General features: G+C 38.2%; 1 protein-coding gene across 3 annotated transcripts; it reads left to right on the top strand.

Annotated features, from left to right (window-relative positions):
• Positions 1 to 1,804: 1,804 nt before the first annotated feature.
• On the top strand, positions 1,805 to 12,771 carry caly (calcyon neuron-specific vesicular protein). 3 transcript variants are annotated; one of them, XM_080879789.1, is made up of 5 exons: positions 1,805 to 2,530; positions 5,407 to 5,569; positions 6,174 to 6,293; positions 7,289 to 7,402; positions 9,521 to 12,771. In XM_080879789.1, the coding sequence occupies exons 2-5, from the start codon at positions 5,441 to 5,443 to the stop codon at positions 9,761 to 9,763; spliced, it is 606 nt and encodes a 201-aa protein (XP_080735915.1). In that variant the 5' UTR covers positions 1,805 to 2,530; positions 5,407 to 5,440; the 3' UTR covers positions 9,764 to 12,771. The 3 variants fall into 3 exon arrangements, with proteins under 3 accessions (XP_080735915.1, XP_080735913.1, XP_080735914.1); XM_080879787.1 differs by having other exon boundaries at positions 1,809 to 2,530; positions 5,335 to 5,569; XM_080879788.1 differs by having other exon boundaries at positions 1,814 to 2,530; positions 5,427 to 5,569; positions 9,521 to 12,770.
• The last annotated feature ends 416 nt before the right edge of the window (positions 12,772 to 13,187 follow it).

The raw sequence follows: 13,187 nt of genomic DNA, 5'->3' as shown, positions 1-13,187 counted from the left end.
CATCAGCAGTCAGGGTGGAGAAAACTAAAGTGTGCATAGCACTGAGAATTGTGTCTGCATGTTAATTAGTAAAAATGTATATATACTGATATATGAAACATTACATGCTGCGTGCAGTTTTAATGGCTATAAGAATTCAATGGAAAAAGAAAGAAACACTGGTGAACACCAACATCAGTAATAAGTTTGCCAACTTATTGCGCTTTCTTTCCCAATATTTATTTCTTATTTTCCTCTTAAAAATCTTCACATGCCTGCTGTAAAAATACCAAATGTAAGGATTTACTAATGATCATTTTAACTTTTGTAATTCTTCTTGTTACGCTTGATTTTTGTTGGTATTGTTTTTGTTTGTTTTTGACAATTTAAATCTCAGCACCCAGTTCCAGTTATAAAAGTCAGAAACTCCTGCTAACATTATGTGAAAACTTGCATGATTAGTATTAATTCTAGTTGTTGTTGCTCCACTCTAGTTGTAAAACAAAATTAATTTTAAAGTAGGATTTATTGCTGATTTTCAACCTAAGATTTGTTATAATAAAAACTAACAAATGAAAATTACTGATTTTGTTATATTGTAGAAACCCATTGAAATTCCTTGAGCATTTACAGCAACTGAGTCATACAATTTTGAATTCGTTTGATTTTGTGGAGTCTCCTCTCTTCGAACTACAAATGTTAAATCAATTTGCCAGTTGGAGCCACTTTAAATCGAATCACTTTTATTAATAGAGAACTATAGAAATTTTTTACCTTTTTTTTCACGCCTGGTTTGTCACATTTTTTCCTCCACAGACTTTATCCTAAATGATTCTCATTTTAATTATGTTGACCCAGACTCTGTGAATCTTCTACACTGACAACAAAACCAGCGCAGGCCGACAGTCTGCCTCTCACACTGTGAGGATGACACCTCCATCTCCTCATAGAGGAACTAGTCCAGGATCCACTTTGATGTCCCTCTGCCTGAAAGGAAAGGTCAAAATAATAAATGTAGACCCAATTGATGGGTTGGCAGGGGGGCATGGGGGTTCAGCACTCACTTTTGGACGAGTGCTCCCTTTAAGAGGTAATGAATTCATACAGTCAGACACAGCCAAAGAAGAAAACAGCATGAGTCCCCTTTCCATGAAAAGGTTTACCTAAATTTGCAGACAAGCATGGCTTCTTCTTCCCACTAATGCATCACTTTCTTATTTCACTCTCATCACATACACATGTATGATTAAATACTCCCCCCCCGCTTGACTTTACTGAGAGTTACTGACAGAATTAAACTAGGTGACCAAGCACCAATCAAAAAACAAAACAAAACAAAAAACCTCAGTAAGCACCTCTAAATGACTCTCCCTCACAGCAATACACATTTGATTCAAGAGTTTATAAAAAAAAAACAACAACAACAAAGAATAAAAGAAAAAAGAAACAGAAATAAGCTAAAGCTTAAATATGCCTTTGAAGACTCTGCAGGTCACCTGGGTCATGGGATATGTGTTAGTAGGTCAGAGACAACTGGGCTATGTCTGCAGATCTTTAACCTTTTGCCCATCATTACTAAGTTATGTTTTCAAGACCTTTACTTCCAATTCTTTTGAAGATCAAAGATGCTATAAAGTTTAGGCCCAGTTACAGGTAAATGTACATTTAACTAAACATATACATCAGTTTAAAAATACTCACATGAAAGTAAAATCACTCAATTAATATGGAGGTAAAATGTACTAAAATGTGCTAAAATATCAACAATAAAACTGGTTTTGCACAATGTTCCCTTTTACAGTTCGTATTTTAAATATGAACTGCTTTATAGGGCTCTTTTTAAATGTGTAATTGCATTTAAGTTGGTTTAAGTAGGTTTTTTTCCAGTGTAAAATCTTAATCTGTCTGAATCCCACTAAGTAGCACTTTTTAAGCACTTGGTTTGAAACACACTTATTTAAGTTGTGAGAAGATGTAAAGCGTATTAATGTCGTTATCAGCAATTCTAACTCCTCTAGTGGACACCTCACATAGAACATGTCAGCTTGTAAAGCACTGATTAGATATGTTTACATTTATTAAAAATGCTAAATAACGAGACTTGAAGTAAAGCGCACCTTAAACGGAAATTATAGGTGTCAAGTTGCTTAAATGTAATCAAGTAAAAAGTGCAAGATCCTTCAAAAGGACCACAAAACTGCACTGAAGTCCAACACTTGTGTTAATGTACGCAAACCTGGAAACCAAGATGAAGTAATGGTCTCTCCGTCTTTCAATTCAGAGACAAACGAGGCGCTTTCGATCACAAACAGTCTCATATGAATATGTGGCTCACACACGTACATCAGCTGAGGTCCTCGCGAGCCGCGCTGAGACGCGCATTAAGCTGCCAGTTTCTGCTGGAGGACGGAGCCGCTCCAGGCTGAATTACATGCGCAGTCCTGCCGAGAATCTCACATCACCACGGCAACCTGCGTTCACACCGAGTCCCCTTCAGCATCGGTGAGCTCCGATCCCATCCACAGGCAACCGGAGAGCCCGCAAGACCACCGTAAGTTTTTATTCCTCCTTCTGCTTCAGTGTTTCTGACGGTGCAGCGGTTTATTTGTGTTTATTAGACGGACGTGAATGCGGTTTAACAACAGCCTGATCGGTTGCGGGTTATGTAGCTGGGGGATGATTATTTAATATCGATTAGATATGCGTTGCCCAATTAAGTGATTTAGTGCAGGTAGCTTATATTGGGGGGGTTGTCATCCTCTTTGGGGAATGAATGGACAACAATAAAACCTTGATTTGAGTGCTCCATGGGACTGTATGTGTTACTGACATGCGTTGCAATTTCCCCTATACCTCCACATTATATAAGAGGCTACACTTAAATTCTGTGATTGCCCTCGTCTCCTATGGGTATTAATTAAGTCTGCAGTTCATTAAAAACAATAATGTAGAAAATAAACAGTGGAAGAACAAAATAAAAATATATAAGTTTGCAATATTTGTTTAAATAGCCCAATAATTCAAAACACAACTGCACAGAAATGTGTTTTATCAATCCATATTTCTGGTCTCTGATTATTGCATACACAGCCTGTGTATCTTGCAGCAGCAGTCTTCAATGCAGTAAGTTTAGATATGCATGACCAGTGAACCCTGAAGAACTTGACAGGCGCAGGTAGCAAACACTCTGCTACCTATTCATAGCACAGCATGTATTCACCTTTAGACAGCTTCAAGTCTCCTTCAGTGTGTCAGATATAGGTGATGGATGGAACTGTGAAGTAATCATTAATCTTTTACAGTATAATTGTATGTATGATTGAAACGAGCCGTGGTTGTGAATTTGTAGGATGTCATTTGCAGCTCCTTCAATTTCTGGACTCCTTTCCTGTCAGAGTGTGGGAACACTGAATGTTTGACAGCAGCACTCGACTCATTTGTTAATCACAGATTCAGGATGAATCATCGCACCCGCACTTCACTCCAACCGTGGGGAGGAAAAATGGCGGTCAGCGCAGATGACCACATTATAACCACCCACTCATCAAGAAATATGTGTTGTAGTCTTGAGTAATACCCTAGAGTCAGTCAAGATCTTACCTAACAAAGATTTTAAACGTCCAAATGGTTTTTGTTGTTTTCCAAAATGCTGAGAATGTTTGGTAGAAGGCTGTCACATAGTTAAAAATATTTTTATATGCATTTTCCACTTGATGACGGACTAGAGGCTTTAGTAAATGATCCTCTGTCTCCTTCATCAAAAACACATTTCCTGAGCACTGGGGATTTCTCCAGCAGCATACAAACTCTAGCTCTTTGCCTCCTGGTGTGTATCATCATTGTGAGTCACTGGCATCAGTGGGCCAATGGCGTCCTTTGCTGGGGGAAGGTGTTGTGTTGCAATGCGTGAATGAGATAAGTGGCTCTTCACCTCTTCCCTCCACATCTAGTTCATTGTCAGAGGAGAAAAAGAAATCAGACAGTTATCTGAGCAGAACAGCACTGAGAGAATAAAGTTTGTATATGTTGGCTATAAACATTAAAAGTGAGAGGCTGGAGGAAGAGATGGATAGATAGTAGATTCATAGATACAGAGTAATAATGAAATATGTTTACTCCAGACTGTTGGGCTGGATAAACAGGAAACAGAGTTGGCTTCTCTGAGTTACTTAAATACTGTATGTCCTCGAGCTATTACCGCACTGATCAGCCCCAAGATTCAAACCTAATATTGTGTCTAGCACCAGGACATTAGCAGCAGATCCTTTGGGTCCCACGAGTTACTGAGTGTGACTTCCGTTGATGAGGTTTATTTTGGCACACTCCGCAGGTGCTTTGACGAGATTGAGAGTTGTTATGAGTCTTTGATGGGTTTCTCATCAAAGACTCAAACTGAGCAGTTTTTACAGTGTGGCATGCTGGGGAAGGTTGCTGCCGTTGGGGAGTGTGCTTTATCTACAACAATGCGTTGGTGGGTGGTATATGCCAAAGTAACATGCCCATAAATGCCAGGAACTAAGGTTTCCATGCAACAACGGACTGTAACAATATGATCAAAGTCATTCGTGTCGTGTGTCGACAGTTTTAAAAGGCAGTTAGTCAAGAAATAGCTTGAAATCTGCTAAATTGCTTTCTGTCAAGTGCTATAATATGATTCCAGGAATATACTATGAACATTTAGTTAAATAGGCAGTTGGGTAGCTTAGCAGAAAGAGTAAAAATGTCTACACTGCTCCCCGCCAAGAAATAGTAATTTAAAATATTTAATACGTGTATACATAGTGTTAGCCAGAATACGTAATTTCTAAACAAACACTGGTTGTTATTCTGTGCATGTCAGCAAGCTATGCTCACAATAACAGTGTTTTTAAATTTATCAAATGCATTATTCACTGTTTTAGCAAGAATTTAGCATGCATTTAATGTTAAACACAAAGTGCAGCTTTGCATTATGGCAATATCATTGATTTTGTTAGTTTTTAATTTAGTCGTAAAAATTAGAAGCGGCCTGAACGTGGCACTATGCAAATTAAAGATATTGCCAAGGATTACATGTTTTTATGAAGCAGATGTGATGGCAGTGCATCTGATAGCTGTTTTGGCAAAGTCAGTGGCATATATTATGTTTATATTTATAAAATAATGTCACTCGGTACAGTCATTATTGCTGTAATTTGCTTTGAGCAAAAGTAGTAGACCAACACACACTTCCTTATCTTCAGCTGCGCTGCTAAAATGACTCAAAATAAATTTTCATGCTCCTTTCTTCTTTTGATGCAGTGTATATTTGTCTTATCCTGGCCCATTAGTCCTCATCAGACTGTTATCTTCTCACTTCCTCTTGTGTCCTGGCAGGGTCCTCAAGCAGCTCTATCACATTTGGTTACAAAAACACTCAGTCTGACTAAATCTGTCCCTGATTCCGAGATCCGTCCGGTCATTTTCAGACAGACAAGCAGCTATGGTGAAGCTGGCCAGCAATCTGTCCGATAAGCTGGAGAAGCAGCTATCTGCGGACGATGGCTTTGATAACATCCCCCTCATCACACCCCTGGAGGTCAACCAGCTCCAGCAACCTTTTGCAGAAAAGGTAAAATTGTACTCCACCTTGTTCTTTTTCTGTGCCTGCCCACTTCTGTTTTCTAAAATACTGTTTCCAAGTTGAACACTGGGTGCAACAGAACCATGCATTACAGCATTGCAAAAATGCCCAACAGATTACGACAAACAATATTTAAATTCATGTGGGCATACTTACCTGTCCTCACTTAAACCCCAATGCCGAGAGTGCTATATTTACCTCTCCTTGCCCACCATCCCAGGTTAAAACCTTGGCACCAGCCCACTCAATGCAAGCGCCTCTTTGAATACATAACACAAGAAGAAAGCTCTCAGAATCATATTTTGTCCGATAATGCTCTTAGCAGCACAGGATGTTCTACAGGCTCAGTAAATGATGGTGAAACATTAACATAAAAACACTTTGTAGTTCCCAAATGTGTTTTTAACATATCATTAAAACGATCTGCTTTTGCAAGTGATGCTTTTATTTTTTTACACAACCATCATGGTGTTCAGTGGTAGCAGGATTGCTGAACCTGTGCTGAAAACTGAGGGCATCCTCGATCAACCATAATGGATTAATAGGAATTTTTCCAGGAACTCGCAGTGACAGTGCATTCCCTCTGCTGCAGGTCATTGTGAAAACGTCAACACAGTACCAGCTGCAGCAGAAGAAGAAGAACAAGCTGTATTTTCCCAACATTAAGAAGCTGAATATCAACCTTTACAGTGATGTCTCTGAGAAGGCCAAGGTAAAGGGTGAAAATCTTCACACATGTAAATTTAGTATAAGTCTGTGTTGTTGTTTCTGTTAAGTCCAGCAGTGCTTGGTGGACTTTGCATTTGTTTTAATAAACACTAGCACTGTTTTGAATCCATCATGTGCAATGGCCTGCTCCTCATTAGAGCATTTCATGTGTATTAATGTCTGGCTGAAAGTAGTCCCCAGCAAATGCACTGTATTGATTGCTAAAAAGCGTAGAGCCGAGCTCTTTAATTAAGTTGTTCATTCTATTTGAAACGGCTCAAGAACTCCATAAAAGATTGTAATATGTTGCCTCATTCATTTAATATGAAAGTGGCTAGTGGTGTTTTCTCAAAGAAAACTTAAATAATCATATCAACAACCTATTATATCATGAAAACAGGAGCTGTAAGGCTCTTTTGTCTCCTCTCCTTTCAGAAATGTTTGAATAGGAATCTGTGAAAGAATGACTTCAATTATCACTTGATTTATTACCAAAATAATGTGTTCATGTTATCAGTAACTAATTTAGAGTGTTTTTCAGTACACCATGATGTTTCTTTTGAAAATTATATTTACAATAAGCAGGATTTATTCTTCTTCCAATTGATAGGTCACAGCTGTATGATCATGCATAGCGTCCTCGGGTTTTCAATTAGATCCACTCCTTTGCTCATCATGTTGGGTTATAAAAAAGTAAAAAATCTAAATGGCAGTGGTCAAAATGCCGAACTGAAGGCTTCAACATGGTAGTCCAATAGATAATTTCACAGTGGGTCCTTTTAGACTATAGCAGCTATACCCAGGCACCAAGAAAGACGAAACATCTATTTTGACAGAGCTATAAACGTCACCATCTTCACATATAGTCTGTGTCCGGAGCTAAAGCACCTGGTGGCTAAAGGCTATAGACATAGGTGGAATCCAATTTGGCGCTATATAAATAAAACTGAACTGAAAAGTATTGTCTTACATTCTGTATAACTATGTGTTTTTCCTCAGATCACAGGTCTGATCCTCATTACTCTGGCCTTTCTGACCAGCCTGCTCCTTCTGCTCATGTACAAAGCCATGTGGTACGACCAACTTACCTGCCCAGAGGGTTTCATCTTGAAGGTGGGCAGCGTATCCATGTGTGCACAGCGAGCTTCTTTATTTTACAAACACCACGCTTAGCATAAACACATGTCTCGTAACCATGTGTCTGCACACATGCCCACACAAAGTCAGATCCTTCCCCTGATTTATGTTCATTTCCTAACTATGACTAATTTTTAAATTATAGCTTCAACCTACAAAGTAAAAATTTACGTTATGAAATATTTTAAAGCTTTTATTTCTTAGAAGGCCGACAGATCCTCATGATATGAGTAATACTGTCACACACACACACACACACACACACACACACACACACACACACACACACACACACACACACACACACACACACACACACACACACACACACAAACATAGATGTACAAATAGTGATATTTTTTTTAATATGGTTCAAGGAAAGAAAATTATCGGAGATGTTCTATTATCTTCTTGCAGCATAGCAGAGAACAGCTGAAGAAGGTCATAGTCTCATCTTTCTATATCACAAACTTATTACTGTGGAAGTAGTCTGCGTGGAGTACTTCGACAGTCTACAGTGCAGCTCGTCTGGTGTTTTCTTCTCCGCACACTCTCATTTCAGTCACTTCAGGACTAACACAAACTCATCGTCTGCAAACGACACCTTGGAGGCATCGTGCACCAAATCAGCACAACCGCGAATGTTAGTTAAAGGGCCTGTCTCGCAGTGGAAAATGAGAGAGTGGGGTAGATAGAGAGAGAGTGGGGGAAGGAAGGGGAGTGACAGCCTACTTACTGGTCAGGCAGAGATTGGGATGCCCGCTTGTGAATTGTAGGGGTCTTTAATTAGAGCTGAGCGTGACTAAACTGTGATTAAAGGCTTAACGGTGAGGGGGGGAAGCAAGGAAGGGAAGGGGGGGAGGATGGGAGGAGGACCTTCCGGCAAAGCTTTTGAAGTTTTTGCCGGTTACAGTTGCTTTTAGCATTTTCCCCCCTACTAATGTGTTGTTAGAGACATAAAAAGAGGATGGAAGGTGGAGGGTGGTGTAGTCACTGCTGTGCTTTTCAGAGGCTTGACTCCTTGCTTTTAGGGAAGGTCAGGTAGTGAATTCTCCTTAAGGGAAAGACTTGCAAGGTCATGGGCCCTTTTCAAAACACAACCATAAAAGGACGGGCATTCAGTGTCTTGGTTTAATTCCCCCACATAATTTCATATGTATCTTTAATTCTATTAGGTAAATGTGAGTCTAAGGATGTTCTGAAGGATGCTTTAGCCTCAAGTGAAGGCTTATTGGGGATATGAATCTTTAATTATGTTTGTGCACCAAGCATTTAAACACCCTCAACTGTATTACTTTTCTGTCTGTAAAAGTTCTTCACACTCTGATACTTCCTTGTATGTTTAAAAGCTTCAATTATCATCTGGAGTACCTTTTACATATATTGTTTTTTAAATTGTTTTCTTAGCCTCTGAAACAGCATTTGAAAGTAATCTGTATGTGGTTTATTACATGTGGATGTAATACAACTTCCTGAACAGGACTGAAACATGGTTTTACACTTGAACTCTTTCCAGCCCCACCTAATGTATGTGAAATTCAAATGTTCCACTCAGCAGTTTGATGTGCATTGCATGTGAAAACAGGCAACATTCGACCCAGGATTACTTAGTTACTGTCTCAAGCTTCAGAAGCTTCTTCCAAAAGTGCAAAGACAAACAGTAACCTATGACAGCTGCTGGCTTCCATTTTTCAATACATTTTTGTAAGTTGTTCTTGTAGAAAACCAGAATGCTCAAAGCAGCTGCACGCATGATTGAAAATGAAACAACAAGGTGAAACATACAGAAGAGCACGAATATAAATCAGAATGCAATTAAACATTATTTTAGGTAAACTCTATAACAGGCACAGAAAACTATCAGTCATAATTGAATCTGTAATATCTAACTAATATGATGCAAATAAATGGTTCTTTATCCCCATGGACTGTGCTTTCCTAGTCATAAAACAGATTGCTTCCTATTGGACCAGGTGGAGGAAATCTGCAGTTTATCTTGACTCAGGATAGCTTTTGTTCTGTGATGATGATGTCAAATCAGTGTGTGAGTAATACTGAAAACACCAAAGCTGTTTGTATATTTCCCTCTAACAGCAGAAGCACTGCACCCCTGCAGCTCTGGAGATGTACTACACAGAACAGCAGGAGCAGGAGCAAGGTGTGCACGGCGGCACCAACGCCGGACTGTACGCTGCTCTCAGCCACCTAAATCAGGTCAAGAGGAGCGGACCTGAGCTGCCATCGCCATGGTTACCAGTCATCAGCGCTTTGAAGGAGGCTGAGGTGACCAAACCAGGCAGCGAACCGCTGAAAGGAGTGCTGGAAGCAGATGAGTGAAGAATGTGTAGGGGAGAAAATGACAATGAGGGGCATGGTGGATGTTATGTTACTTTATTTTTCGTCTGTGTGTGCGTGTTTGGATTTTTTTTTCCTCCCTCAGACAGCTCACTGAATCACTCGCTTATACTGGTGCGCCAACGTAAAGGCATGCGTGCGTGTGGTGAGTTCTTGTGGTTAAAGGCAGGAATGTGCATGACTTTTACAGCGTTACTGAGTCATGACTAAAGTCTGGATCCGGCGTGTGTGTCCGCACTCATGTAAATACTGTTCACTGTTCATGCTTACATTAGTATGAGCTCATGTGTGCATGTTTGCATTCATGTGTGGTGTATATACGTATATAATGGGTAATATGTGTACTCATCTGAGTGAGTTGGAGGTGAGAGAAGAGAAGCAAGGCGAGAACTTGCAGTGAGAACTGAAGATAAGTTTTTAATGAGTTTCCCCTCATTGCGCTGCCTTGTTATCTTGCCTCGTCTTCTGATTTAGTCTTAGAGCAGAATGTATGAAGTCATTATTGAATGTGCACATAATTTGACTATTAAGACATTTTCCATTTTACTGAATTTAGCTGACCCCACATCTTATTATGTCTAGACTTTTAATTGCAGTTGTGTAAGGTTAAAGCCAAATTCGGATTTTGGGAAACAGTTTTGTCATAATGGGTTTTTGGCTTTGTAATTAATTTCCAGAAAAGTTCACTTAATCAGTATTAATTAAATACAAAACACAATTAAGTATGCATCACTTAAACATGCTGTTTGTTTTCTGAATCCACTCCTCATTTGATGACTCTTGTTATGTCACATTATGATGTGAGCTACTTTCTGTAATGATAGATACAGCTTAAGAGCCTTTAATGTATGATTACAAACAAAACCTGTACTGTATGTTCATGTAGGTACGCTTATTGTGAACAGTAGCCAATTACATGGCGTTCTGTTTTCGTTCTTGTTTAACTTATGTTGCTATAAATATTGTGTAAAAGCCTTTATGGTGAACACAGGGTTAACTTATCACAATCCTGATGTAATCCTGATGTATGAATAAGCTGCTCTAACCATACAGTAGATATTATAAGTGCTAATTATGCGTTAAAAGCGTCTATGTTTTTTAAATGTATTTAATTAACAAATAATATATCTGTACAGTATTTAATGTGTCTTGACTCTAAGGTTTAGTTTGGAAAATTGCCAATGTAAGAAGTATGAAGAATTTCTCTTGACTTTTCTTTATGTCTCATTCATTTTTTTTCCTTTTTTTCTCCAAATGGCATTAATCTTATTTTGGAACAGAACTTTTCATGTGAGTCGGATGAATCTGAGATCACAGCACAGCTTGTTTCCAGTGGTTTAACTGCCAAACATTTACATCAGGCACATCTGTTCTGATGTCACCGACTGAACAGAAATAAATGTCTGAAGTGTTGAGTTCTCTCACTCAGAACCGGCAATGATGATTTTGAGTCATTGCTACTAATGAATTGAATTAATAACTTAACATCACTGATGATATTTTAGAAACAGTCATTAGGTGTTTCTATCCTCTGTAGTAAAAGTTGTCCTTGTCAGAGGTTTCAAACATAGTCTTGGCTTATGGTTGATTATCTATTATCTATTATTCTGTGTAAAACAGTTTTACCAATAATAAGTTAATATGCACTCACTGGCCACATTCTTACCTACACCTGTTCAACTGCTCGTTAACACAAATATTTAATCAGTTAATCACATGGCAGCAATTCAAAGCATGTAGACATGTAGACATGCTCAAGACGAACAGCCAAAGTTCAAACTGAGCTTCAGAATGGGGAAGAAAGTTAAATTATTTTAAACATGGCATAGTGTTTGGCTAGTCTGAGTATTTTAGCAACTGTTGATCTACTATGATTTTCCCACATAATTATCTCAAGGTTTTATGGTTGGAAAAAAGAGAAAAAAATCCAGCGAGCATCAGTTCTCTGTGTGAAAATGACGTTGATGTTACAGCAACTCAAATATCCACTTGTTGCAAAGGAAATATGCAGAAGAGCATCTCTGAATGTACAACACATCAAACCTTGAAGCAGATGGGCTTCACCAGCAGAAGAGCACAGTGGGTGCCACTCTTGTCAGCTAAGAACAGGAAATTGAGGTTGCAGCTCACGCTGACTCACCAAACTTGGACAACTGAAGAAAAATGTTGCCTGGTCTGATGAGTCTAAATTTTAGCTGTGACATTTGGTTGGTAGGGTCAAAATTTGATGAGAACAACATGAAAGCATGGATCCATCCTGCCTTATATCAGTGGTCAGTGTAATGATGTGAATACTTCGGGTCACTTAGTAACAACTGTGGATTGTTTAAATGTGGAGTAACTGTGTGACACAATCATGTCAATATGGAGCAAAATTTCTAATGAATGTTTCTAGCTGAATTCATGAACTCAGGCACTTCTTAAGGGAAAATTGGGTCCAACCCAGTACTAGCACAGGTGTGCATAGTACAGTGGCTGGTGAGTGTATATGGTATTTCAGTGGATGTAATGCAATCATTTTAATGCACAAAACCAAAGATAGTAATTAGGCACTATTAAGGTATCAGATCTTCACTTGACAGTATTTTGCCTAAAATAAGTTACGATAGCAATATTACCATAACAGCTATAAATAACATATTATCATTCAAATTTAGCTTATCTTTAATGTATGTTTTTTTTTTTTGTAAATGGTTATTGTTTTTTTTTCTTTTTCTTTTCTCCTTTAATTTTATGCTTTGGTAGCCACACGCTGTGGTGTTGACTAGTAACGAATAATTACTTTTATCTTTTTACTAATTACTAGTGTTTTTTCATCCCCCTATTGTATAAAGTGTAACACAGTTACTGGATTATTTGTATATTGTATTATTAACATGAAATCAATATGGTATTCTATCTCACGTGTTAACACAAGGACATCCTCACAGAACTTGCAAACTAGCAACTTCAAACTTTGTTAAATGTACGGTTACATTGTAACCTTGGTTCTCCGAGTTAGAGACTATCGCTCCTCTCCGTTACATATGTAACGGACTTTCACTAGTACAAACTAGATAAATAAAACAGGACCTCATGTCACACAAATGTTATAAATATTCTTTAAGTAATCATTATTATTATTATTATTATTATTATTATTATTATTATTATTTTTGCTTCATTTTATCAAGCTAATGAGTCACTAAACAGGTTTTATAGTGAGTTTGTTTCTGAAAATAAATCAGAGACAGCTTGTAATTGTTCCTTCAGTTATTCTTGAGTAACTTTTGTGACACATTTTACTTATAAAACATGCATATAGCCAAGTATATTTTAAATACAGAACTGCTCTTTGTGACTAAATATTTCTGTAAAGACACTTTGAATGCTTTCCACACATTCCTGCTTTTTGAGCTACATAGGA

This window comes from Rhamphochromis sp. 'chilingali' (assembly GCF_963969265.1).
Source record: "Rhamphochromis sp. 'chilingali' genome assembly, chromosome: 4".
NCBI classification, from domain to species: domain Eukaryota; kingdom Metazoa; phylum Chordata; class Actinopteri; order Cichliformes; family Cichlidae; genus Rhamphochromis; species Rhamphochromis sp. 'chilingali'.
This window is presented reverse-complemented; position numbering and strand designations above follow the sequence as displayed.

Coding starts and splice junctions, on each gene's coding strand:
- caly (XM_080879789.1), top strand. CDS start 5,441: ATGGTGAAGCTGGCCAGCAATCTGTCCGATAAGCTGGAGAAGCAGCTA. Junction 5,570..6,173: donor AGCAACCTTTTGCAGAAAAG/GTAAAATTGTAC, acceptor CCTCTGCTGCAG/GTCATTGTGAAAACGTCAAC. Junction 6,294..7,288: donor ATGTCTCTGAGAAGGCCAAG/GTAAAGGGTGAA, acceptor GTTTTTCCTCAG/ATCACAGGTCTGATCCTCAT.